The following is a 27,101-nucleotide window of genomic DNA, read 5'->3' as shown; positions in this document are numbered from 1 at the left end:
ATGCGGCCGCCCCCGGGGCGGTGGTGGCTGCTGCTGTGGCTGCCGCCATTGTCCACACTGCCCGCAGGCGCTGTGCGCGGAGAGGAGGAGGCGGCGGCGGCGTTGTCAGGTAACCGTGGGCTCCGGCGGCGGGCACGCGCCCGCGCGCACCAGCTGCCGGCTCCCTGCGCTCTCCCGCTTGCCCGGCGCCCCGCCGACGCTCTGCCTGCGCCCCGGCGGCGGCGAGAAGCAGGGAGCCGGCTGGGCGCTGCCTCGCTCCCTCAGGCTTACCCCGCGGGCGCCGCCGGCACCCGCGGCAGGCCCAACCTCCCTTTCCGCCTACTTGGGCTTCCTGGTCTCTTTGGTGGCACTTGGACATTTTTATGATTTTAGTAGAAGCAACCGCAAAGTTCAGAGTCTGGCCCGGTTCCCTCGTTTACAGAAGCAGCAACCAAAGCCCTCACGTGGTTTGATTTGTCTGAGGTCACACAGCTAGTCACCCGAAAGTCTCCCGACTTTCAACACAGGACTTTTGTATGGTACATCAATTTATGTTGAAAACCTCACTATTTCTATAGCTATTACTTTGGACTCAAGACAAGAGAGGGTATGAGCTTTGGCTTTAGAGTTAGACCGAAATCCCCGGGCCCCTGACCAAGTCACTCTACTGGTCACATATAAAACAGATAATATCTGACAGGACTGTTGCAATGTTTAACGTGTGCACAGTGTTGCACAGGAAACAAGAAATGGTAGCTGCTCATAGGGTTGTTATGGCCTATACGTGGAGTGCTCTCAAGATCTTGGCACAGAAGGAGGAGTCAGGAGTTCTAACTCCAGAACTGCTACTAATATGCTAAGACGTTAACGTTTCTGCAACAACCCCCCCCCCCCCCCATGAAATCCTTTAAAAAATTTCCTGGAGTTTTTGTCCACCAACTTCTCTTCATCTCATTGGCCACCTCTGTTTGCAAGGGAGGCAAGCAAGTGTGGTCTTTTATGCTGGGCATAGCACCTCCTCCAGTGAAATCAGGGTTCTTTGTCTAAGGATGAAGACAACGATCAGATTCGGCCAGAGCTGCCAACTCATGGGAATCTTGCAGTGAGTTACACTTTGGAGAACTGTTCTATACCAGTTTTCATTGAACAGACATTTGTTGGGTGTTTACTAAGTGCTAGGCAATGTTAAAAGTGCTTTAAATTATTTATTTAATACCTATAATAGCCCTCTGAGGGTAAGTACCATTAACATACCCATTTTATAGACGAGGAAAGGCAAGCTTAGTAGGGAGAAATGTAACCAGTCTATACTGATGAGAAAGTAAATTACAGATGGGTCTAAGAAGGAGGGTTTCTGAGCATGGCAGCAGCCAGAAAATTGTAAGTAGCCCTGGACCAACACCCAGAACCCTGACTTCTAGACATTCATTACATGCCCCCACCCACTTGTAGAATTACCTTGGTCCGGGTACATAATCTTTATGGGCCATGGTTTTCTGGTCAGTAAAATAAAGTTGTTCTGTTGCGGAGTGGTTTCCAGTATTTTCCTCACCTTTTTATTTCCTTCTGTTAACCCAATATTTCTCATGTTTGTGTTACAACATTTAGTGTTAACTATGACTTCTTCTATTTTGTTAACCAGAGAGCTACATAAATGCTTATCAGAACTACTGTTCTGCCCAAGACATGCAGGATGTACACTGAGTTGATAAATTTCTAGCCCAGAGCTAAGAAAAATGGCAACTTATGTAGCCTTATAGCAACTCTTGCCATTCCAGATATGCTTTATGGGACAGGCTGTGGAGATCCTGTGGTGTCCCAGTGACACCACATTGGAACCTCTGGACTAGATTAGGTCTAAGGAACATTGCTGCTCTAAAAGTGGTTTTATGAACTGAGATCAAACAGCTGGTACTTCCTTTCATAATAGGGCCCATTTATAACATGAGAAGCTTGGATTAGATGATACTTAACTGTTGTAAAATTCTTTCTTGAATGCACACACCCTTCCATAAAATAGAGAACATCCAGAGCCAGGCCAGCTTTCTGTCATCCTATTTGGAGGAAAGTCAGAGGCAAGTGACACAGGAGAGGCAGGTAGTTGGCTGGCTAAAAGGAAGAGTTATTATTCATAGTTTGCAGCCAAGGGGAGAGGACCCTAGTAACCATGTGTTGTCTTAGGATGTAGTAGAGGCCACTGCATTGAATTCCCAGGCTCGAACTATGTAGCGATAGGCCATTTGAAAACCACAGCTTTCACATTCATCTATGGAGAAGAAAAATCAGTCCTTGAAGTTAAAATCAGTCTGAATTTGCATCAGCATGTGCTAATTTCAGATTCATTCTCTGTGCACATCCTTGGAGAAACAAAAATCAAGATTTATATTTAAGTCTGGCTAAAAAAACTAGCGTTAATAGAAAAGTTACCATCTAACTTTGGTGCTCCATGCTAACTCCTTTGAAAATGCAAATTTACAAATAATACCTAGAAAAATCCTTCCTTTGCACTTTCAGGAGCTAAGTTTTGTCGGTTTTTGCTTTCTGTTTTTATTTTTTTCCCTCTCCTTGTCCCCAAAGAAAAGCAGTAATAGGCCAAATGGAGAAAATGGCAGTCTAATTTAATAAGTCATTTTATTATTCTATTATAGTTTCATCTGAAGATATTTTCTTCCCATATGAGGGCCATGTAAAGGTTAAATTTTTAGAAGGAACATTGCTGAAATATTTTTGTTAGAGGTTGTTTAAGATCTGCTAAGATTTGAGGAGTGTTTGTGCTTTTTATTTTTAGCATATTCTGTAAGTAGATTTAAGTATTACCTGCCCTTTTCTGAAGTTTTGACTGAATATTTTTACCTTATGTATGACTAAATTCTTTAACTTAAATATATCCTTTTACATTTAGGAAAACTAATAAATGACAAAAGCGGTACAAAGGAGTAATTTTAAATGTAATTTATTAGTTAAAGCAGGTGATAACCCATGTGTCCCCCTTTTTTTTTTTTAAAGATTTTATTTGTTTGACAGAGAGAGATAGTGAGAGATAGTGAGAGCAGGAACACAAGCAGGGGGAGTGGGAGAGGGAGAAGCAGGCTTCCCGCGGAGCAGGGAGCCCGATGCGGGGCTCGATCCCAGAACCCTGGGATCATGACCTGAGCCGAAGGCAGACACTTAACGACTGAGCCACCCAGGCGCCCCGCATGTGTCCCTTTTTTATATAAGCTATGTAGTCTTAAAATTCGATTAATTGAATATTTATAAATTGAGTGCTATTTAAAATGAACTAAGGAATCTCATTGGGTAAGGTAACCCTGACTCTAATCCTTTGGTAATATAAATAGTTGTGCTTTGTCTTAGCAGTTTGGGCATAATTGTACAGAAAGTCAGAAGTCAGGTTTATTGCAGAATCAAGAGAACCTTCTGAGACTGCAGGGAGTTACAGAAGGTGATGATCCTTTCATGGCTTAGAGATGCAGCCTTGTCAGGACTGGTCCTGCAGATATACCTAGGTGCTTAGGAGATGAGGCAGAGCTGGGTTAGCCTACACTTACAGATCTTTCTGGGATCAGGTTTGAGGAAGTGAATACCTAGGTTATGGGGCACCTTCTAGGGTGGAAACATATCCGACCTCACGTGGAAGCAGTAGCTGTCCCTAGGCAGGTATTGTTTTCTTCTGATCAGATGAATGATTATTAGTACATTTTTCTGAATCCCTAGAAATTCCCTTCTGTTTTCTAGATTGCACTGTGAGGGGATTTTGTTGATATCATTGTGATATCTTTGGGTTTGCCTACATCTACCTCCAGGAAGTTCCATCTTAGCAGGATGAACCAGCGAAGACTGAGGTCATGTGAGTAAATGACCCCTGCAGACATGCAGGCAGCTTCCCAGACTTCAGGGCTTGAACAGCTGATAGAGTTCAGATAAGCAGTCCAGCTGGCTACATCTTCTATTTCCCACCCTTAGGTTGAGATGGAGGAAGTAGAAATTGAATAATAAAATGTCTCTAGAAGAAGCCTAGATAACAGTCTTGATTGTTGCAGTCACTGTCTTGTGCTTAGCCCAACTAGCCCATGGCTTAAGGTTTATATGAACTCACATGAAGCTAGATCTGTAGTTTCTTGTGGCTGTGAATTTCTAGTTCCTTGGATATTTAGGAGTTCTTGTGTGGATTGAATGAAATTCATCTCTGAAGAAAGTTAATAACAATGAGGGTAACCAGAGGACACCATGAAATGCTAATACCTTGTCTGTTATGTCTCATGTATTGTGTAAAGCTGACAACAACTTCACCTCAAAAGCCAGAGGCCACTCTGGAGAATTCCAGGGGGAACACTTTACAACATGCCTTTAGTAGTGTTTCCATAGGTATCAATATCAGAGCAGCCTACCTCCATTTGTACTTTACTTAATCCTGTAGAGGACCGAGGAGAAATTCAGAGCAAGTTCCTTTCTTCTAACTGAGAGGTCCCTTATGCAGAATACACTGATGTACTATATATGAGTAAAACAAAAACAAGCTTCTTGTCTCTTGCTTCTCTCTGCCCTTCTGTGTCCGGGGAGGATAAAGAAGAAGGTCCCTAGCCCAAGGGATCTTCAGGATTACAGCTTTCAACTCTGTAGTTAAGGTATATTGATGATGGAGTAGGGTGAGGGGGAGATGTAGCCTGTGGGCTCTGTAGGTGGGATGTGACACAGGCTGGATAGGGTATCTGATTACATCAGGTTGCTTCAAGGGGGGGGGGCAGAGTGCACCTCCTTTTATGATGCTGACTGGTACTGAGCAGCCTTTTACAAAGATTGGCTAGGCTTTCATTGTCTCGGTTATGCATGCCCAAATAACCCACTAATCCTCTCAACTTATAACACACATACAAAAGACAGATATTTAAAGGCTGGGGTTACGGTAATGAACATGCTGTCCCTAGTTTTATGGAGAGACAGAATATAAACTAATAATAATATGAGGAAAAAATAAAGCAGAGTGAGAAGAAAGTGGGTGAAAGGGGTTGGAGTGTGCCATTTTAGACAGTAGGGTCAGAGAAGGCCTTCCTGAGAAGGTGACGTTTGGGCAAACCTAAATTATCAGAAGGAGCAAACTCTGCCAAAATCTGGAGAGAGCAGATTGCAGGTCAAGGAATCAGCAAGTAGGAAAACTTGAGGCAGGAATGTCTCAGCATCTTGAGGATGGGAGGGCTGGTGTGGCCTGAGGAGCTGAGAGAAGGAAGAGTAGAGGAGAGAATGTCAGAGGTACTAGGTCCTTGGAAGGGAGGAAGGATTTTATTATGGGTGCAGTGTGAAGTAATCAGTTTTGAGCAGGTAAATGATGTGCTCTGATTGATGTTTTTAAAAGATCTATATGCTGATTGGAGAATGGGTTGCAGGGGAACATTGTAGGGGCAATTCTGGAAGCAGGGAAACCAGCTAAAAGGCTATTACAGTAATCCAAGTGCAAGGAGACTGGCTTGGATCACAGAGAAGCATTTACTTCTAAATTCAAATTATTGCACTATACTTAAAGTACACCATCTTGCTCTTAAGAGTTACAGATATCAAATGACTTAGGAGATAGTTTTAGGACCAAGTGGAAAAAAAACTCATTGGAAGGCAGCATTTGTTTGCAAAGTTCAGGTCCCAGAAAGAGGATATTCCGTCACACCACTAACAAGAGGAGTAGTTCACTGTTCTTATGGGGATTGATTTCTCGAAGTAGAGGAGCCCACTAGGAGAGGCGATGCGGGGAGTAGCCCTGCGGCCACCCTTAAAAAAAGGTGTCCAGCATTGAGCACAAGTGTGGTATTAGGAGTAAACCTGAAGAGAGAACTGGCTGGAAGTTAATGTTCTTACAGTGGTCTGAGGCTGCTGGGGTCTGTGGACGTGAGGCCTCCCCCCTTTCCCTGTCCTGTTGGAATGCATTCCCTTTCCAACAATAGGAATTCCTCTCTTTTATTGAGGACCCCCAGTGTAAAGTTGTCAACTCTCGCCACCTGGTGTAGCCCTGTTCCTGCTCGGAGACACCACAGGAGACTCTGCAGAGGCAGAACATGGGATACCAGAAGACCGGTCCACAGCCTTCCTTCCTATCCTACCTCTGCTCTCATTAGCTGAAGGCTTTTACTGTGCTTTAGTTGCTCAGGTGCTCCCAGGTTCTACACTGCCTTTGACATTGTCTTTTCTACAACTAGCTGCCAGCCCTTGGATGTCCAGGAGTGCCCTCTCCCCTGTGTAGCCTGTGGCCAGGAGTCATTTGCATCTCAGATATACCCAAGAATTCGCTTCAGCGTTGGTTGCTTTGTGTGGTCACACTGGTTCTGCATTCTCCTTTTGGTCTTGTATATAAACAGGCCATGCGGGGGGATGCATTTTTAATTTTTAGTATCCTGTATCTAGCAGAGCGCCTCTAGACCTTCCTTCACATGCCTTTTTGAGACCTGTCTCTTAGAATCTTGTATTTGCATCTCAGTCTCTCAGACTCAGCAAATTTGTTGGTATATTAAAAAAATATATGCATTTCCTCACAATTTAAGAGTAAAGATTAAATGATCTGACAGTGTCACAATGGAAATTACTGGATTCTCATGTGACTTTCCTGCTTTGTGTAGCTTCGTGACTTTTATGCAGTTACATCGGTGGGTATTCTCTGCTGTCTTCTCCCCAAGTCTGTCTTCACTTTCTCCAGTTGAATGCTTAGGATGCTTCTAGCTAGGACATGGACCTATGTGGGCTTATTCAATATTATTCCCTAAATGGATGTAATTGTTGACTAGTTACTAGTTACTCAGTCTTTCCCCAACTTTGGTGTAGCAGGTTGTTCTAGCTTCATTGCAGGTTTTTCTGGAGCAGCTGACCACGCTTTCCTTGGAGGAGATGGGGGATGGGCATAAGGCCCATTTCTCTTTGTGCCCATAGCATTCTCTGTGCCTGTTTCCTATTGACAGATGTGGTGGTGACACCCAATCCTGGATCCAGAAGAATTTATGACTTTCATCTCAGTTCACTTTATTTTTTTTTCCCTCACAGAAAGTGATTTATTGCTTTTAGAACAAAATAAGATGCTTTCAGAACTTTTGTTAGTGAAGGAAAACAGCACTTGAAAACTTTTCTAAAACCTGATTTTGTGAGCTGATGGAAGTAAGCACTTCAACATAGAACACTTGCCCCTTGCAACTGTGTGGAGCCGGAGCTGTCGGTTCGATAAAGCTAACCCCTTAGGAGCGGGGCTCGTGCTTGCGGCCGCTGTACCAAGTGTCGGGTCTGACCTCCTCGCCCTGACGCCTGCGGAGCTCTGCCTCCTCCAGCACCCACTCACGGCTCTTCCTCACCACCCCGCACCTCACGGTCCTGTAGGGCATCCTATGTGGGAGACACGCCTCTGAGGAGATGGATGGAGCGGCCTGGCTGGTACCCGAACGAATCCAGGCAGGGAGCAATGAGTTAGGTGGCCTCGGATGCCCCTTCCGCCACAGAATTCCCCACTTTTGGACTCCCTCTTCTCCTCCAATGATATGCCCAGGGGCCAAAGCCATTGTTTAGTAGGAGGGCAGGAGGTGAGAGACTGCACTCGCTCACAGGCCTCTTTGTGGTAGATGACTATGTGTTTAGGTGTGTTTGTTACGCATTGCCTGTGGGGCAGGCTGGGGGCCAAGCTACTTGTGGGGCAACGCAGGCCAGGATCAGCTCCTGAGAGCCCGGCACTACCCAAGGAGAGCTAGAGGCAGGAAACTTGCAACTACAGATGTCTGAGGCAGGAAAACAAGCCTGCCAGCGTGTGGCAGCCCTGACAGCCATCCTCAAGGGCGGATCTTGGCCTTCAGCACTGACTGAGGAGAAAAGGGCATCTCACTTCATTTTAAATTCAGATACAGAGGCAGCCACAGAATAAAATCAATCCCATTACTTTACAATTTTCTTATGCTATCTACCCTCTAATGAAGCACCTGTCTCTCCTCCTCTGTATATTATATGTATGTATATGTATATTATATGTATATATAATATATATTATATATGTGTCATGTTGTGTTATATATTACTTTTATGTTACATATAACACACAAATGCACATATATTTATACACACAGACACAGACACAGACACACATATGTATCTACTTCTGTCTCCAAATTTCTCCTGTGCTGCAGACCTATCCATCTTCACTTAGTCCCACAACCAAAACTCAGTTATGTCCCAGATGGAACTCATCCCCCTCTCCCTGCATAAGTTTGCATCTTCTCCAGTGTTCCTTATCTGGGTGAAGGGCCTCACCATCTCTCCACTTACCGGAACTTTCATGTCATCTTCTTGCTCTCCCTCATCTAGTGAATCTCCAAAGTCTGTTGATCCCAGTCGTAAGTGGTCTTTAATCCCTCCTACCTAGTTCATTTCTTGCTAAGATTGCTTCAGTAGCCTCCTCAGTGGTTCTTCTATTTTCAGTCTTCTTCACCTCTAAAATTGCACGTTGCTTATAGAATGCTTTTTCTAAAACACAACTGTGTACCTATTGTTTCCCTATTAAACTGGTTATTCTCTGTTTGTTCCCACAGATCCATTCTCTTTCCTTCCTTTCCCGGCTCGGTGCCTGGAAGCTGGCATCGGTGGACTGTATCACCTGGGCTTGTTTGCCCTTTGGTTCCCATTGGGTTTGGCCAGTGAGAGGCCCTGATGGGAGGGCAGGAGAGAGAGGTTGAAGTAGTCATACCTTCATCCCACCATCCTACATTTTGGCAAGGATTGCATCCCATTAGACTGTCCCCCGGGCTTCAGTAGCTCCAATAACATCGAGTCCTACCTTTGCCGTTTCAGGCCTAGGGATGTTAAAGGCTTCCGGCTGTTGTTGATGTCTAGGAAGTTCATGGTGCCTTAGTTTACAGTGTTAATGCCTTAACTCTGTCCACATCCTCACTGAACTCTTCAGTGAAACCCTTTGGAGTGTCAGCAGTTTCCTGCTGAGACTTTGATACTTATGTAAAATGCTTCAGTGCTCTGCTTTCAGCGTGAAGTCCATACTCCTTAAAGTGGTAACCACTGCTTACCTCTCTACTGCAGATGTTGAAAGGTCCTCATGTATTCCCCACACTCCATCCTCAGTGAATGACTGAACCACTTCTGTGATTTCCCTCATCTCTGTGGTTTTGTACATACTTGCCACCCTCTAACCTGTCTTCTCTGTCTCGTTGCCTCCGACTTATCCTTCAGTACTCAACTCACATTTCCTCTTTTCTAGAAGCTGCCCCCAATTCTTGCCCTTTACTTCAAGATTGAAGTACCTGTTCTCTGTGTTCTTACAGTGCCTTCCATATATCATAAGAGTATTGACACTAGACTGTAATTTTTTGTCTGTCTTCTGTGGGTTGGAAAGACTGAGGGACTATAATTACCATGTAGAAGAATTCATTGGTTAGAGAATGTAAAAATAGCATTATTTTTGTGCATAAAAAAGAAAAAAAAAGATAAGATTCTGGGAACTTAAATATTTTTAGGAAATATATTCTCTTTTCCATCTCTCAGTTCCAAGGTGTAAAGCTCTGAAGGAAATGGATTTTATTAAAACTTCTAACTCAGACTGTTATTGCTACAATCAAAATTCCCAAGTGGAGTGGAAATACATGTGGTCAACTATACAGGTAAGAGCCTGCATTTAAATCATGTCTTAGGAACTGAGAATTAAAATGTACTATTTCAAGAATAAAAAATAGCTTTTATATGACACAAAGCAGTGTATCAGTATGAAAGCTGATTTGGGAATCACATAGAGTGGCCCAAGGGAAAGGGACGTGTGGAAGGGAACATTAACTCTTCATACTTTCTGTCAGCCCTTCTCCAAACCACTCCAAATAAATATGGTATCTAAGTGAGCACAGTGTACTTGCTGTTCAGACACAACTCAAGACAACACCCTCTCTCCTACTTTCTAAAATAATTGCTGTCCCAACTGCTCTCTGATCCCAGGTATGGCCAAGATAATAGTTAATCTCAGTAGCCTAGTACCTTCCTTCATTCAGCACTTAATATATTTATTAAGCACTTGCTAAGTGCCAGGAACTACTATTATAGGCTCTTAGGATACATCCATATCTTAGGATCCTAAAACAGATCCCAGCTCCTGTGATGTTTATACTCCTAGGGGTAGGGGATAGGCCATAAATGTAATAGAGAAGAAAATTATAAAACAAGTAAGTGCTATGAAAAAAGAAAATGTAAAGTAGGTGGAATGCGGGAGGTGGGGAGCAAGTTACAGTATAAAAAGAGTGGTCAGGGTGATAGTTGAGAAAGATTTTAATGAAGTTAGTGAGTTACCAAGATAATATGCCAAGAGAGTGTATTCTAGGCTGAAGGAAAAGATAGGACAGCATATCAGAAGGCACATGATGTTGATATGTACTATTACTGATAATATACACCACTTTGATCACCTGGTTAAGGTGGTATCTGGCAATTTACAATTTTACCACTGTAAAGTGACCATCTTGCCCTTTGTAATAAGTATTTTGAGGAGGTAATTTGAAACTATGTAGATATCCTTTTCCTCATCAAACTTTCACTCCCTAGTTTTATCATCCATTGATGATGCTTGCATGAATCAATTATCATCATGATTTTTATCAAATGGTCATTTTCTAATTCCATTATTCTTTCTACATTCATCAGCAGTCTTCAATAAGGAGGAGTTTTTCCTCCTCCAGTTTATTTATATCCACATAGTATTACAGATTGCAAATTGATTCAGTGGATTATAATCCATTACCTCATTATTTATTTTGACATTCAGATTGTCCTAGATTTGGCCAGTAGGAGCACCTTCAGAGTAGCTCACGTGTCCTTTTAATTTGTACCTATCATTTGAGCATCTTCTGGCAAACAAGATGTTCCAGGCTTATCTTATAATTTCTTAAACCCAGCTCTGGAATCATACATTTTTTCAAGGAGCATTCAGAGTTAGGTGTGTTTATTAGTGCTGGGATACCATTGTCATATGTGTAGACACAGAAACATACACACCCATACACCTGTGCACATATCTATTTCTGTCTCTCCATCTGTTGAGAAACATGGGTTCTGATATCTTCCATACTACTGGGTTCATTCTAATCTCTCTCCTTGCCATATTTGTAACTTTTTTCTCTGATGGGGGAAACTGGTTTTCATTATTCTCAATATATTGATTTATTTGTCTAATGCTAGAATAATAATTTGTTTATTATTTATTTGTCAATATTTGTTTAGAGTGTGTTTTACCTCTAGTTTAAGAGTATATAGTCTAAATACTGTGCTCCAGAATTAGGTTAATTTATTCCCACACACCCTCCTTTAATATGGTTATATTATTCATTTGAAATATATTGGGTTTTATTTGTTTCCATTTCCATTTGAAATATATTTGTTTTTATTTGTTTTCCCAGGGTTTTTCCCTATCTTAGTTGATCTTATTATCATTTATTAGTAGGTACGGTATTAATATGGTTTTAAATCACAACTCTGTGCAGAAGTATTCTCAGAGAAGTGTCACGCCCCCTCATTCCTCTATCCATTCCTACCAAGCCCTTGTGGGTAGTCAGTCTTACTAGATTCTATGTCTTTCCTGTGTTTCTGTCTGCAAAATGAAGCAGCAATGCATGTTTATAGACAGTGCTAAGGAGTGAGTTTAGATGGAGGACCAATAGATGAGCCTTGGGTCAGTCTTATATATAGGGAGGAGGAAGGAGCCAGCAGAGGAGAGAGAGAAGGAGCACAAGTGAAGATGTCCAGGAAGCTGCAGGAAGAAGGTGTTACAAGGAGAAGGGAATGATCAGCAGTGCTAAATGCTGTTGATGGATCAAATACGATGACTGAGAATGAATTGGCCATTTGATTTAGCAACATGGAGGCCACTGGTGACCTTGTCAGGGACAGCCTGTTGGGAATGAAACACTCCATGATTGAAGAGGGTTAAAGAGAGAATGGGAGGAAAAGAACTGAAGATTGCAGGTATGGGCAACTTTTTAAAAGAATTTGTTTGCAATGGGAAGCAAGGGGATAGTTGGAGGGGAAAGTAAAGTCAAAAGAAGGCTTCCCCCCCCCCCCACCAATGGGAAAAGTATCAGCATGTTTGTATGCTGATAGTGATGTAGGAAAGATGTTAAGGTTTGAAGTTAACAGCCAAGAAAGAATTCTTGAGACATCTTTGGTGCAAAAGGTGAGTTCATTAAAGTATGGGGACAGGACCATGGGCAGAAAGAGCTGCACTGAGATCATGAGCAGTGGCTCATTATATACTCTGAAGTTGGGAGGGAGTTAGGGGTAGCGTAAGTCTCTAAGGAATTTTGGAAGCAAGGTTTCCAGGACCTTGAGAGGGCTAGCTATTGTTGGGAAAAGGTCATTTATTACTGACTAATAAAACCTGAATCATGAGACCCTTCAGATGTGTATTGGTGGGTCATATGCTTGGGGGATGATTGCCGACATGTATCTTGGGCGGTAGAGATAAAGGAAGTTTCCAAAGGAATTTTTATATGTTAAAATAGACTTACAGGATCCTGGGGGTTGGGCTAAGATTGCCTTTTGCCCTTAGCAAAGTATTAACATTGAGGCAGCTGAGTTTCTAGAGGAATGTCACTCTCCCTGTTTCAAGGACTTATCAGTGGGCTATAGGTAGAAAGGAAACTTAATTTTTCTTTTGCCTTTGTTTCCCACATCAATAGGATGGTCCAATAGAGAGGGAAGAAGTATTAGGATGTCCTTGAGTAGACAAAGGTGGATCTGATTCAGTGCCCTTAGAATCTCCTTTAAATCTCCTGTGTGGCAGAAAATTCCTCCCCACAGGCAGGAAGCAGAGCACGTGCCTGCAGGTGCCCACCGGTGGTTGGGTAATGGGATAGGAGCCTGTTGACATCGTTTTCTTCCATTTTCAGCCAAGAGTGAGGATGAGGAGGAGGTGTTGGTATTAAGGAAAGAAAAGCTGTGAAATCTTTGTTGAAGAGAGTGGAGAGTAAATAGGAATGTGTGGTATGATCGCCTGTAGCTTCAGGTCCCATTTCAGTTTCACACTCAGGGGCGTGTAGTCAGACAGCTGTGTGTCTATCTAGCACCATTTGGTGGTGAAAATGCAAGAGTGGAATGGGTGGAGAGTTGAATTTTGCAGGTGGGTGTGACAAAGCAAGAACAGCGCAAAGGAGTCAGGGCTACATGCAAGGGAATGATTTATAATCATTGATCATGGAATTTAGCTGGATAAGAAGGGGCTAAGGACGTCAAAGGGGTGAGGAGCAGGGGAAAAATGCTTGATCCATGGTGGGGTCAAAGGCTTCCTGGGTTCAGGGTCCTATAAGGGGCATGCTGGAAAGGTAGGAGTTGGTGGTCAGCCAGTGGGATGCATGAAACAACCTGTAGAGGGCCTGTAGTTTGGTAATGACAAGGTCCAGCGTGTGGCCATGGGAGTGATTAGCTGAGGTCAGGCAGAGGACAAGACTACAAGAGGAGAGGAGTTCAAGATGCTGAGAGTCAGAGTATAGGAAGGAGTTTGGTGTATATATTGTGCATATTGAATCCCTGAGAAGTATGACAGGAAATAGAGAGAGAGAGCAATAGTGAGCCAGGAGCTAACATCCAAGAGAAATGAGGGTAGGTAGTGGGTTATATCACCTGATGCCCGAGATTCAGAGCTGGTGATCTCACTCCCCTTTTCTGGCTCACCTTACTCTTGAACAAAGAAGAGTATGAATAGAGAGGGACAGACAAAGGCAGCAGCACAATTGTCATTTAATGATCACTGACTGGATTGTCACTGTCTGCTTGGTACTGTAGCCAGTACTTTGTTGTGAGATTTGAATAGGACCCGTGGTTGGATTCTTCTTCAGAGGGCGTGGGGAGAGAAGCCTGAATTACATATGCGCAGCTGATCCAGAGGAAGTGCTTTTTCTCAAACACAGTAGACAATGGTAGAGATAATAAACCCCATTATAAACCAAGTAGTTTGCCACCTATTACTTTCTGCCATCCTTTTTCCCATGTCCCTTGGCCACACGACTTGCTAGAAGAGGGAGTTAAATCACCTACAACTTGGGGGAAGAAACATCCACTTTGCAAAGTCTCTGTGCTGCTCCAGTATGTTCAAACTAAACATAAATCTGTAGGTCCATCGCTGGGATCCCTGGAATTGTATACATCTGACTGTCTGTTCTTTACTCTGTTATCTCGGGCTTTCTTTACTCCTCTGCTCATGATTTTAAGGAGCTTATGAGAAGGAGCTTATGTGTTTATAGATTTGTTTGTTCTTATTTTATAGGTGAAAATTACCAGTTCAGGCCTGCTCAATATTGTATATATCACAGAAAGACATAATTGTCAGTATCCAGAAACCGTTCTATCTTTTATCAAATGTATGATTCATAATTTTTGGACACCAAAGGAGTCTAATGAAATAACCATAATCATCAATCCATATGGAGAGACCATGTGCTTTTCTGTGAAGCCTGTCAGGAAGATATTTGTCTATACAATTAGTGTGAATCGAAACAGTAAGTCTTTTTCTGATTTTCTGGATTGAGTTTTTCTGGAGTGACATTTCAATAAATTGACTTTTCTCTTTTTTCACTAACTACATTGACACAAAATCTTTGTTGTGTGTGTCTTTTTTACTCCAGTTGTAGATTTCAAACTCTTCCTTGTGTTTGTGGCAGGCATTTTCCTCTTCTTTTATGCAAAGACGTTGAGTCAGTAAGTATCCATTTTTACTTTAATTTTGTGAATTATCATTTATCCTTTTAAAAAGAGGATAGGACAATTTTGACCCTATGCTAAATATTTCTGTACTAGCTTGTAGTTCTTGCTTTAGGTTTTACAAACAATAGGTCTGAAGATAGTGCTTGAAAGGCCTTTAAAAACTAGTAACAGTACACATGATATGTATGTATATATTACAGAGTGCTTTTACATGCATTATTTTGTTATGTATTAATATGCAGTTTTAAAATCTGATCCTCTTAACAATTATGTAAGCTCTGTATTATTGTTCTCACTTTATAGATGAGAAAACCAACATTCATCATCACATGACTAGTTCTTGCTAGGGCTGAGATTTATACTCAGGTTTTCTGATGCCAGATGCCTTGCTCTCTCTATTAGATTCAAGCTGTCTCCAAGATTCGTGGCTCTGATACAGAAGGTTGAATTTAACAAGTATCTGACTCTTGGATAAACATATTATCCTGATATTTTGTATATTACAACTTCTCTCATGAAAAAGGAGTCTTTTTCCAGTAATATTTTACTTCTTAGCTTGCTATTCTTAATATTGTTCATCTTTCTCGTAGTATAATTGTGTTTAATGTAATCCGTGGCCTTTAGAAACCCAATGTTAGTTACATAGCCTGAAGAGTAACGCTTGGACTCAGAGGAACTAGGCTGCAAGCCTGAATCCTCCAGTTGGCAGATACTCACTTGGGGATGGTCTTTAACTTTTTGGTGCCTTTGTTTTCTCCTCTGTGAAACTTAGACATGGATAGCTGGTTCACAGGGCTGTTGTGAATGCATGCAGACCAGCAGCTGCTACATGTTAGGTGCTCACTAATTCCTCTTGCATCAGATTCTAAACATAGAAGGTAACTCAGACATTTTGTTTTGAGTTAGTGGCAAGCTATTTACCATAAACTTCAAGTACAGGCTTCATTTTTTAAGAGTATAGGATGTAATTAAAGCTACCTTCTGAGTTTTTCTCCTTAGTATTCTTTATGGCTACTGTCGTCAGGTCAAACATGGTTTTAATACTGAAAGTGCTGCTTAGCATTTAAATGGCTTTTATCTGCTTGTCTTGACAGAAGTCCTATTTTCTTTTACTCTTCTGGGACCGTGCTAGGTGTTCTAATGACCTTAGTCTTTGTCCTGCTGCTGGTGAAAAGGTTTATTCCTAAGGTAGGCATACTGTGTATAAATGAATAAAAGAGGGAAACCATGATCTCATAGAAATGAAAAATTGATCAAAGTTAATTCACATTGATTGTGACAGTTCCTAATTCAGACTGTATTTCTGCGTTGTATAAACTGACTTTAAAATGTATCTTTTTCTAGAGATTCCATTTTTATTTGTTATTATATATACCCTAAAGTAAGTATTAAGTTTTGATGATAATTTTTTTGAGACCCTTTTACTTTTGGGTAATACAGTTTTCTTATGAGTGGCAGGGGACTGACCTATGCTGAGTAGAAATTTGTCTTGTCTTAGCAGAGCTGAGGAATATTGTGATGCTGAACCATCAAGGCCTTGAATACCTGCATTGCTACATCTGGGGATGTCTTCATTATTATTAGTTCCCGAAACACCTTTAATGAAAGAGAGCTCTGCACTTAGTTGAGGATAAATATTAGTTCATGATGATAATGTTGCAGATACTCTGATTAAAGCTTGCAACACCGGCATTATTTCGAGATAAATTTCTTCTTTGAAACAGTGCTTTTCCAACTTTAATGTACTGAGGATCCTATTGAAATGCAGATTCTGACTCAGACTCTGCCATGGGGCCTGAGAGTCTGCATTCCAGCAAGCTCCCAGGTGATGCTGATGCTGCTGGTTCATGGACCATAACCTTCAACAAGACTCTAGAGAGTATCTTGAATTGACTTCAATGCAATTTGATGTAGAAGTTTCTAATACAAAGGGTTTATTTGTTTACTCCTATTTTTGTGAGTGAATGAACCAAAAGCTGTCATTTATTTTCTTCCACACACAGTATAGCACCTTTGGGGCTCTAATGGTTGGTTGTTGGTTTGCTTCAGTTTATGTTGTGTGCCGATTGATGGAGGATCTGAAGTGGCAATGGCATGAAAACAGAATATATATATTAGGTAGGTAATTTTTTAAAAATATGTCCTATTATTGGTAAAGCTGAAAAGTACAACTGGAGACCTTCTTTGGAAATGTTTCTCTCTGGCATCTAAATTTTCCTTTTGAACTCAGGAGAAGTGCTGTTAAAAATATTTTATTTTATTCCCACAGTTGATGATTTCAGTTCATTAGATCTCATTTTAGACTGTTTTCCCTATGACATCTTTCTTTTTCTGTACTAATGATCAAAAGAGCACAAAAGTATTTGTCTCTTTTGACTGCTTTTATGCTATTGAATTGTGGTTAAGCTCTAACCAGATCTAACTTGTAATGAAAAAATTTCTCTGAAATGTGGCTCTTTCTTTTTCTTAATGTACTCAGCATGAAAGGTGAGAAGTTCTAAATATAAATGACTAATGAAAACTTGAATTTTCAGAAACAGGCTATTAAGAAACCACTTGTTCTGATTTCATGTAACCAAAAACAACTTTTTAAAATTATTTATTTGTTTTAATTGGGAAATAATGGAGAATGGGAGGATCAGTTTTCTCCTAACCCCTTAGCACCAAATTTCTCACAGAAGTCCGCCCACCCAAAACAAAAGCAATCAATTTTTTGTTTTCCTTGAAGATTTTGTCTTTAGCTCACTCTCCTTTTTTTGATAAAAAAAAATGTTTTTTAAAGATTTATTTATTTATTTGAGAGAGAAAGAGTACGTGCAACGTGCACAGGCAGGGGGAGGGGCAGAGGCAAGAGAGAAATCCTTAAGCAGACTCTCTTTGAGCACGCAGCTGGACAGGGGACTCAACTGCAGAGCTCCATCCCAGGACCCCGAGATCATGACCTGAGCCGAAATCAAGAGTTGCCCGCTTAACCAACTGAGCCACCCAGGCGCCCCTATGATAAAGTATTTTTAAAGTAAATTATAGATATCATGGTATGTTCCCCTAACTACTTCAATAAGCATCTCTAAAAAACAAGAGCATTTTCCTCTATAGTTAAATAACTGTTAAATCTAAAAAAATAATAATTACATAAATTACTTAGGTCATGTTTAGATTTAATAGGCGTCCTTGATGGTTGGTCTGTATAAGGGTAGATATAGTCCAGAACCATATTTTGCATCTACTATGTCTTGTAAGTCTTTTATAATCCATAACAATTCCTTTTTTCATCATAGCGATATGCTGAAAAGACCAATCTAGTTGTCTTATAGAGTGTCCCACTTTCTGGATTTCTCTGATTACTCTTTTGCAGTATAATTTAGCTTGCTCCTCTCTCCCCTGTATTTTCTGAACTGGAAATTAGACCTTGAGGCTTGCTTAGATATGAATGAAACACTTTCGGTGGAATACATAAGAGGAGATGTGCGTTTCACATTGGATCCCAGCAGGAGATGCAGAATATCTCATTACCCCACTGTTGTTAGCGCAGAAACTGAGCACTGCACTAGCGGGTGCAGCCTGATCCCTCCACTATAAAACTGTATTTTCCTTTTTTAGCTAGAAAGTAAAAATAAAAAATAGAGTTTGTAGCCAACTGTGACATATGCTGAGGCTTAAATCCTGACCAAAGCAACCATGATAACATTTGTCCATCTAGGACTCTGGACTAAAAAACAGATATATATCATAATAATTTATTATTAAATATCCTTAATTATTACGGAAGGCAGTGTAGTATCTCACATGGAAGGAATAACTATCCCTCTATGTGTTTTTCAATCTTACTTCTTCAGAAAAAGAAGTCCTAAATATGAAGGTTTTCTGATACATTCTTAGCTTAAGTCAAGGCTGTGCCAGGATTTTTCATACAACTTTTCAAGTTCAAATTTTCAAGTTCTTCTGCTTTTTTACAGGCTATGTCCTAATGGTGGGATTTCTCAGCTTTGCTCTTTGTTACAAACACGGACCCCTTGTTGACGAAAGGAATGTAAATCTTCTGACGTGGACACTGCGGCTCCTCGCCCTGCTCCTGATCTATTGTGGGGTCACCGTGCCCCAGTACTCATATGCACTTATGATCCTCATCCTGTCCTCCAGGAGTCTGCGCTACCCATTGAAAGCATTCAGTTATATGAGGTGGTGCGTATCTTTTTTGCCTTGTAAATTGGACATTTTGAGCTCTGATTTTATTTACTGTTTTGGTAAGTTTCTTGCACGTGTCATATTTTGTCTCATAATTAACTACATTTCATCTGGAGATTTGAGAGAGGAGGAGGAAAGAGAACGTAAGCATCGAATCCCATCTCCATTTCTAGTCTTCATTAATCTTTCAGAAGACTTCCCCCAATTACTAGGTAATTACAGCTCACCCAGAATTCACTGAAATCAGTGGCGCACTCTGGGTTGCCTAAAATTTCTACTTCCATTCTACATTTCCTTTGATTAGGGCCCAAGATTGCTTTAAAGGTATTTGTTGTGCTTATGAAATAGAGCTAGAAAAATAATCGAAAGGTATTATTTATGTTTAGGACTTTTTTTTAGGTTTTAAGTTAAGGCTTAAGCCCTTTAAAAATACAGAAAGAGAAATGAGGTAACTTCTATTGCCACAGCTTTATTATGTCTCTCCTTAGTCATTGAGTTGAACACCTGTTTTTGTGTCAGGTGCACAAACGAAGGGGATAGTTTCTTCCCTTGGTGTGTACTTGTTGAGACAGCAGCATACATTTCTGTATCTTTGAAGTGTTAAGATGTACCTGTTCAGGGACTGTGGCACACAGAGTTCAGGAGAGTTCCTGAAGAAGAAATTACTAGGCTGAATCTTCGTGAATTAAAACAGCCAGGTGAATAAATGTGGAAAGGACTTTCCTGACAGGGAGAAGGCCCAGTCTGGTAGCATCATGAGGCTGGTGAGCAAGGTGGGCGTCAGCAAGGTTGTGGAGGCATCACAGGCTGTGTTAAGGAATCTAGTCTGATCCTGTACATAGTGGAGGCCAGAAGCCATTATGCATTTCAGTCAGCATTCTCTGCCTGCTGCTTAGACTGGAGTTATAAATCCGGTTGCTTGGGGCTGGTACTGAGTGGGTGATGCTGAGCAGGGGTAAGGCAGTTGGGGCCATCATGAGGACTGTGGGAAATTCTATAGCGCAGCCTCATCAGAAAGGGGGCAGTTACTACTCAGCTTGAGCTGATTGTTGCCATGTAGGAATATGGGCCCTGCCTTGCCAGATCTTCTGGTTTTTGTTTGTTTTTTTTGTTTTGTTTTTTAGAAAAGCTAGGAATATGGATTTGAATGTGAATTGTTATTATTTTTAAATATTGGTAACTAATCTGAAAGTAAAAATACATTCAATAGTCAAGATCAAAGCAGAGACCATGAACCTCCCTGGGTGGCAGGATGTGGCCCAACTGCCTTCTGGCACAGAGGGTGTATATAACCGGGAGGCCGCGAGGGTGCAGGAGAGAGGTGATGCAGGCAAGAGGTGATGAGGGCCTAGAGTCAGGCAGTGAGACAGTGAGGCAGTGAGGGAGTTAATAAATATTTATGAGGCAAACCTAGCTGAGAGGAAGGAGACTCTGGTAAGTGGTAGTTTATGGATCTGGGACTGCACATGTAACCGCGTCACAGTGTTAAAAACGTACCAGTGAGGGGCGCCTGGGTGGCTCAGTTGGTTAAGCGACTGCCTTCGGCTCAGGTCATGATCCTGGAGTCCCGGGATCGAGTCCCGCATCGGGCTCCCTGCTCGGCGGGGGGTCTGCTTCTCCCTCTGACCCTCCTCCCTCTCATGCTCTCTGTCTCTCATTCTCTCTCTCTCAAATAGATAAATAAAGAATCTTTAAAAAAAAAAAAAAAAACGTACCAGTGACAGGACAGGGCCCTTGTGCAGAGAATGTTGGCAAGACTGAAAGGCAGCAGGGCTGGGTCAGAGGGGCTGCTGTTACCAAAGAGCTCTCTGCCCTGAGAGGCCAACGGTGACTGGGATTACCAGAGGTCCCTCTGCTAGGAGGAGACTGGCCAGTCCACATCTCCCAGGCCTCCGGCCCTTCGCCAAGCTTGTGGCTTGAGGAACCCAAGATAGAATTTGGGCCTCTTTGCCTTTAAACATCCAGCTGCCCTGCCAGATGTAAAGTGTGTTCTGTTATCTGCATGATGGTCCTTCTGTGCACTTGCTGTGCATTCTATTAACATGAACTTAATACAATGTTTTGTAACTTCCTTAGCTTTTCATTTTGCTAGTGAGTAATTACGCGAAGAACAACAGGAAAAAACAGGAACATATAGGTTAAGTAACAAACCAGAGAAATAATACCTTGATTTGTATAGTATTTTAGTTTTACAAAGAGCTGTTTGAATATATCCTAGTATATGGTAGCTACTCTCTTAATTGTCCTTGTTGAACTCTCACTATAGGCCACTAACTGTGCTAAACACTTTACATAAAATATCTCATTTAATCCCTACAGTGACCTCATGAGGTAGATGTTATTGCTTTCACTTTGTTCATATGAGCAAAGTGAGGCTCAGAACCATTAAGGAAATGCCTCAGTTGACAACTCAGTGGATAAACCTCAAAGCCAGGACTGTGTCCCAGTCTTCTGTGCAGAGACCAGAGGTTTTCCTCTAGGGAGACCAGGCTAGGTATTCAGAAAAGGAGAAGGAAATAATGTCAGTGGTACCCCAGTCTGACTCCTCACCACCACACAATCTTTAAAAGTGTAAAGGTTTTTCAGGTCCCAACCCTCAAGAGAATATATGTTTAAACCACCTTCTGGTAATTCTTATACTCATGTAGGTTTGGGAATCTCTGGTTAAATTAAATTTTAAACCACCCAAGAATATTTTTAAAAACTCATTGATAAATGTAACATATGTGTTAATACCTTATCATCATTGCCATTTTTATGAGATTCTTCTCTTTAGGACTTTTTCTGATTAGAAAAAAAAAATTCCAGTATGAGCCCCTTAGCATGTAGCAAAGGAGGAGTTATAAATTATTGTACATAAACCATCCTTGTACAATAATTACTCCTCCTCTCTAGGATTAGTCAATCTCCACCACTAGGTGGAGGCGATATCCCACAAATCCTCCCTTTTTTGGGGGGGGGGGCTAGCAACTAAGTGGTAATTGATTCTACCAGGTCTCCACATCTCAAAGAATTGCTTCCATTAGTGCCCAAGATAATGAGCAGACCGGGCATAAAAGAGCCAGACTTTTAATGGTCTGATTGTGCAATTAAAAATCACTGAGAAGAGAAATACAATTAATATGTCTATCAGAAATTGAGCCTCAAATTCCTAGGAACATAATTTAGGATGGTCCAGGAAGAAAGGAAATGTACTGTTCGGCCCAGACTGTGCATGTTCTATATACCTCAGTCGCGCTAAGAACCATGAGAGTACGGTGTGATATCAAGGAAGTTAAGTATTACTGTTCATTTCTAAGAAATGATTTTTTATAAATCTTAAGGTTTGAATTGAGCAGTCAAATATGACCAGGAATCTAGCAAACCATGCCACGTGTTTTAGGAAAATGAAGAAATGGTTTACATCAGAAAAGCTGGTGGTTAAGTATCTTACTGAAGACGAGTACAGGGAACAGGCGGATATGGAAACGAACAGTGCCCTGGAGGGGCTGCGCCACGCCTGCCGCAGGCCTGACTTCCCCGCGTGGTTGGTCGTCTCCAGACTCCAGGCTCCCAACAAGTAAGCCCTGCTCAGCTGCTTGGACCAAACGTGGGTTAGAATGAGTGTGAAAATACTGTGGTAGTTTGTTACACGTACTTCAGACTAGGAACAATGTGGAGGCTGTCGGAGGGTCTGCTTTTTCTTCAGTGCTCTGACTTGCAGAGAACTGCTAATGTCAGGACAGATACTTACCTGACGTGTTTGATAGGGAAGGTCAGAAAGATCACTTACAGGTGGGAAGTTACCACTATGGAAGATCTTTTCAAAGTTTATCAAGAAAGACATCTTTGCCCCAACATCTTTTTCCTTACTTCTTTGCCTTCGTCATAGCTTTATCCAAATAACAGTGCCCTCAAATTAAACATTGAAGGGGGAAAGTATTGACATACTGAAATGACAGATGAATAATGAATCAAATAAAAAAGAGAGAAGGAATTAGAAAACAGGAGTGGGTATGTTTGGCAGCACTCGGTGCTTGTAAGTCTGCTGCTTCTCTGTTCTTTCCTTGAATATCTCTAGAAGGATCACATAAGCCGTTGCATTTTTACATCCAGTGTATAAATGCTGTTCTCTATTGCCATAAGTCAAATTTAATTAAAGAGGATAAATAGCAAGAGAACATGTTATCTTCCAAATAAACCTTTCTGTGATAACATTAACTTTATTTAAAACAAAAAAATACTTATTAGATTTGCAGACTTTGTTCTTGGAGGAAGCCACTTATCACCTGAAGAAATTAGCCTTCATGAAGAGCAATATGGCTTTGGGGGTGCCTTCTTGGAAGAGCAGCTGTTTAACCTGAGGACTGCCTAATGACCGCCTGTGCATTGACTTCATTCTGGACAAGGAAATGGGTTAAGGGCAAGGGTCCTATTAACATTGGGCAGAACTCTTCTAGGGAACAGTGGCAAAAGCATTTACTATGGGAAGGAGTCATACTGGAAAGGAAAACTAAACTATATTGAAGATAACTTTTCATTCTTTGTGAGTTCTGCTCCTTATTGTACTATAGGTAGCCATCAAGGTTCTGTGAGAGTCATTACCACTTTCCTTGAATGAAGATTTTCATTAGGAACAGGGGAATCATGTTGATCTTCAAGGAGCCAGTTAACACAAACATCTGCCTTGTCAACACCAGGACATTAAATCTTCTCTTAACCCTCAGAACTTGTGTCAAAAGACGATATTGCTCTTCCTACATGTTATCAGTGTAAGTGCTGGAAGAGATCTGAGATACGCTGGACCAATGTATCCAAAGTATAATCCCCAGGATGCTAATAAATGCTAGTCAGTAAAGGGATTCTGAGGTCATCTAAGATTGAGACAAAGTTAAACAAATGTACTGTAGGACTTCTCAGAGCCGTTAATAATACTAATGCACATTGTGAATCTCCTAAAGAGAAATTGTATGCAGCAGTTTCTGACTTAATTTGACCACAGAACCCTTTCTCATGAGATTAATACTCCTTAGAACAATTTGGAAAATACTAATGATGGCAGAATTGAGGTTTGGGGAGGTTAAATAACTTGTCCATAACTATGAAGCTATTAGAGGCCGCACTGGGACTAGAACTCCAATCCTACAACCCTGAGTTGTAGGAAACAACCTTAAGAGGTGAGCCTAGAGGCCATCTCCTGACAGCCTTGGGTTTCACCATATTGGTGACTTTTTTATTTTTTAATAATGGACAATTAGCTATTTGATAACTATGATAGAGAAGCATTTCCTAAGGTTATATTTTAAAGCTTGATAAGATTTTTATAGACATGTATAAAAATTAGAAATGAGAATTCTGTAGTTTTTTGTATGTTGAAATTGAAGACATTTAACTTTTTGTGACATTTTGAGTTGACTCGTCCATTTTTTAATATTGAGTTATATATATTTGTAACAGTTTCCTACAAAACAGATTTGTGATCTTTCTTCAGAGAACATATCCTTTTTTTCTTGATTCTCCAGAGTGAAATGAGGGACTGACTATGAACACTGACCCTGGGGAAAGAAGGCCAAACATAAAAGCTGAGAAAAGATGTGAACACAGCAAAACAATCCAAGGGTTAAGATGTGCTAAATTGATTCACTTTAAGAAACATAAACATAAAGAAAAAATAGTCTTTTTTTGCTGTGGTGGGTTTTTTATGCCTCTATTCTTTAAGAATGAGGACTCTCCTTTTACTAGAAGAAAGGATACGGAGGAAGGACACATAGAGAATTTAGGAGCTGCTTTCCTGAGCCAAGTTCAGTAGAGTGTTTCTGAATTGTTAGATAAGAGCATGGTTACCGTTTGGAACTTTCTATGTTGATTTTCACATGATGTTTCCTCTTTGAAACGGTGTGTTAGTGTTTTACAAGTTTCTCTTTTGGCCAGGTACCTTTTAATAGTAGGAGCTTTGCAATTTTTTGTGAAATGCATGAAATTCAATCTGTGCTTTCACATAGACTGATTTCAAATACCAGAGAATCTTCCATTCACATTTATGATGATTGTGATGATGATGTTTTGTAAGTATAAATGGTTCTAATGTCACTTTTGTTACAGTTTAATCTGATTTTTTTATAATTAAATTTATTGCTGATATAAATGTATCAGATGTGTTAATGCTTGTGCTCACCACATTCACCTCCCAGGAGGCGGTTTTTGACAGAATGTGTGAATAACATGTGATCAGTCAGCTGGAGTTCCCAGGGGCTGTCCCAGCCAGATCCCCTAGGGCTTACCTATGCCGGGTTGAAGAGGTGCTGACTGCAGAAGGAAGCAGCACCTCATGGGTCAAGCTAACCATCACAATGAAAGCAAAAGAACAAGATTGTTCCGGGATACTGTTTTTCATGTTTATTTTTAGAGGAAATCATGGATTTGTCAGTTTCTGTTATGTGAGAACTGTGAGAAGCTGAACAATTACAAGCATTACTTGTGATACATTTGGTGTGTTTCTGTTGTGTTCATTTGATTTGGGGTTTATTATAGTGCTTTATTACAGTTCTAATCCCCATGATGACTCCCATAGGAGATCTTTTTTCTCTTCTTCCCCCCCTTCCTTTATCTCTCTTTTTCTCCCCCTTCCCCCCTGTTATTTATTTAAAGGCCTTTCAACTGTGTAAATGATCATTCAGTAAAATGGCTCTGCCCTTCACAGGTGGTTGAAAGTTGGCCTCGTGCTTCCTATCGCCATAGGTGTGCAATTATAGAGCATAGCTGAACCCTTTGTGTTATTGCCTATGCAAGATGCCTCATGAAAGCTCACTGTTGTTAGCAAGTGGGGACTATTTGACACCAAAATGTGTGGGTGAGATTTAGCGTAGGTGGCCATGCTTTATTGTATCATTCAAATGTTATTTTTAAAGGTTTTAAAACACATTTTACATATCACAAAAAATGCTTTGTGAATTGGTTGTACAATTTGCCAATAATACTAAGGGCTGAATTAGAGGGGAGTGTCCATCTGATGTTTAGGATAATATTTGAATTTATGACTTTTTTTTTTTAATCTAGAAATTTAAGAAATTTCAGATTTTAAGAGGCTTGGAATAGATGATGGATGATCAATATATCTAAACATGTGGGTGAATTAAGACCCCTGCAGTTGTGTCAAGAAAAAGGATTATTCTGTGTGTGATTATTTCCCAGTTAGAGAAGTAGAATTTTTTAAATCAGCTTTTTTGGTCCAGCTGTTATGCATAGATAATGGATGTAGAATTTTAAAGAAGCCTGCCATAAGACAGAGGTGTTTGTAGGTGACCCCAGGAGTAAGCTGCCTTTGAGAGACCCCCCCCAGTAGGTGATAGGACATTGATGAATTAACCACGTGGGTGTGAATTTTGACCTTATTGATCAGAACCCTGATTTTTGTCATTGCAATTAGCCAATTCATATAGTCTATTTAGTGATTCACAGCCAAAAATAAAACCAGCATAAGGATTAAAAACACTTGAATTGCTAAAAGCAGCAGATTCTCTCCCAGAAGACCCCTAGGAGGGGTCAAATGGTGGTAAGAAGGTTGCTTGAGCAGAAAGAGAACAAAGGAAGTTTGTTATATAATTCACATGTTTAATGTCACCAGACCAAAGTCTAATGCAACCCCCTCAGTGGGGCTACCGTTGCTAATGTGATGAGATACTCAGTCTATTGGCAAAGACCACCCTTCCTTTATGTAGGCCCTACCAGCTTTTCCTTTCTGTGATTGTTTTTGTAATTTTTTTGTCATTGACCGGCCATTCAGATATGTTGTTAAAATCTGCAGTCTTTCTCTGGCCTACGAGTCTAGTTACCTTTTTCAGGTAACTATGCTTCTTTTTGCTATGACCCCTGAATGTGATACCTTAATAGGTCACCGGAGATTTGGGTTGAGTGTGTATCTACTAGGATAAATCTTGGAAAACACATTCAGTCGGGTAGCTGCTTTTTGTTTCTTTTTAAGTTGTTTGGGGGCATCTGCTTACTTTTTAGATTTGGTCCATTTTCCAGCAAGGCAGTAATCAAAAGGAGAAAGGGGAGGAGTACCAGGTTTCTTAGGCATCTGTCAAGCCATCTATCACTAGGCCCTTTCTGTGCCTCTTCATTTGGACTTCTAATCACTGTTTAGCACTGTTTCCATTTTTCAACTGAGGACAGATTCAGAGAAGGTTGCTAGAGGACATAGTAGCTAAAGTGGTAGAATCAGAATGTGAGCCTTAGTGTGTCAGGGCCTGGGCCTTTGTGTT

General features: G+C 41.0%; 1 protein-coding gene and 1 non-coding gene across 2 annotated transcripts; one reads left to right on the top strand and one right to left on the bottom strand.

Moving 5' to 3' along the window:
- NEMP2 (nuclear envelope integral membrane protein 2) lies at window positions 1-23,732 on the top strand. The gene is made up of 9 exons (XM_021703118.1): window positions 1-109; window positions 9,484-9,599; window positions 14,237-14,468; window positions 14,595-14,667; window positions 15,768-15,861; window positions 16,677-16,791; window positions 18,630-18,855; window positions 22,241-22,417; window positions 23,089-23,732. Exons 1-9 carry the CDS (start codon window positions 1-3, stop codon window positions 23,210-23,212), a joined length of 1,266 nt encoding a protein of 421 aa, XP_021558793.1. The 3' UTR covers window positions 23,213-23,732.
- Window positions 7,710-7,813, bottom strand: LOC123324501. Its single transcript, XR_006539864.1, has one exon.
- Window positions 23,733-27,101: the final 3,369 nt, after the last annotated feature.

The sequence above is a fragment of the Neomonachus schauinslandi genome, chromosome 3 (assembly GCF_002201575.2).
Source record: "Neomonachus schauinslandi chromosome 3, ASM220157v2, whole genome shotgun sequence".
Classification (NCBI taxonomy): Eukaryota; Metazoa; Chordata; class Mammalia; order Carnivora; family Phocidae; genus Neomonachus; species Neomonachus schauinslandi.
This window is presented reverse-complemented; position numbering and strand designations above follow the sequence as displayed.

Coding starts and splice junctions, on each gene's coding strand:
- NEMP2 (XM_021703118.1), top strand. CDS start 1: ATGCGGCCGCCCCCGGGGCGGTGGTGGCTGCTGCTGTGGCTGCCGCCA. Junction 9,600..14,236: donor ACATGTGGTCAACTATACAG/GTAAGAGCCTGC, acceptor CTTATTTTATAG/GTGAAAATTACCAGTTCAGG. Junction 15,862..16,676: donor TGAAAAGGTTTATTCCTAAG/GTAGGCATACTG, acceptor TTCCACACACAG/TATAGCACCTTTGGGGCTCT.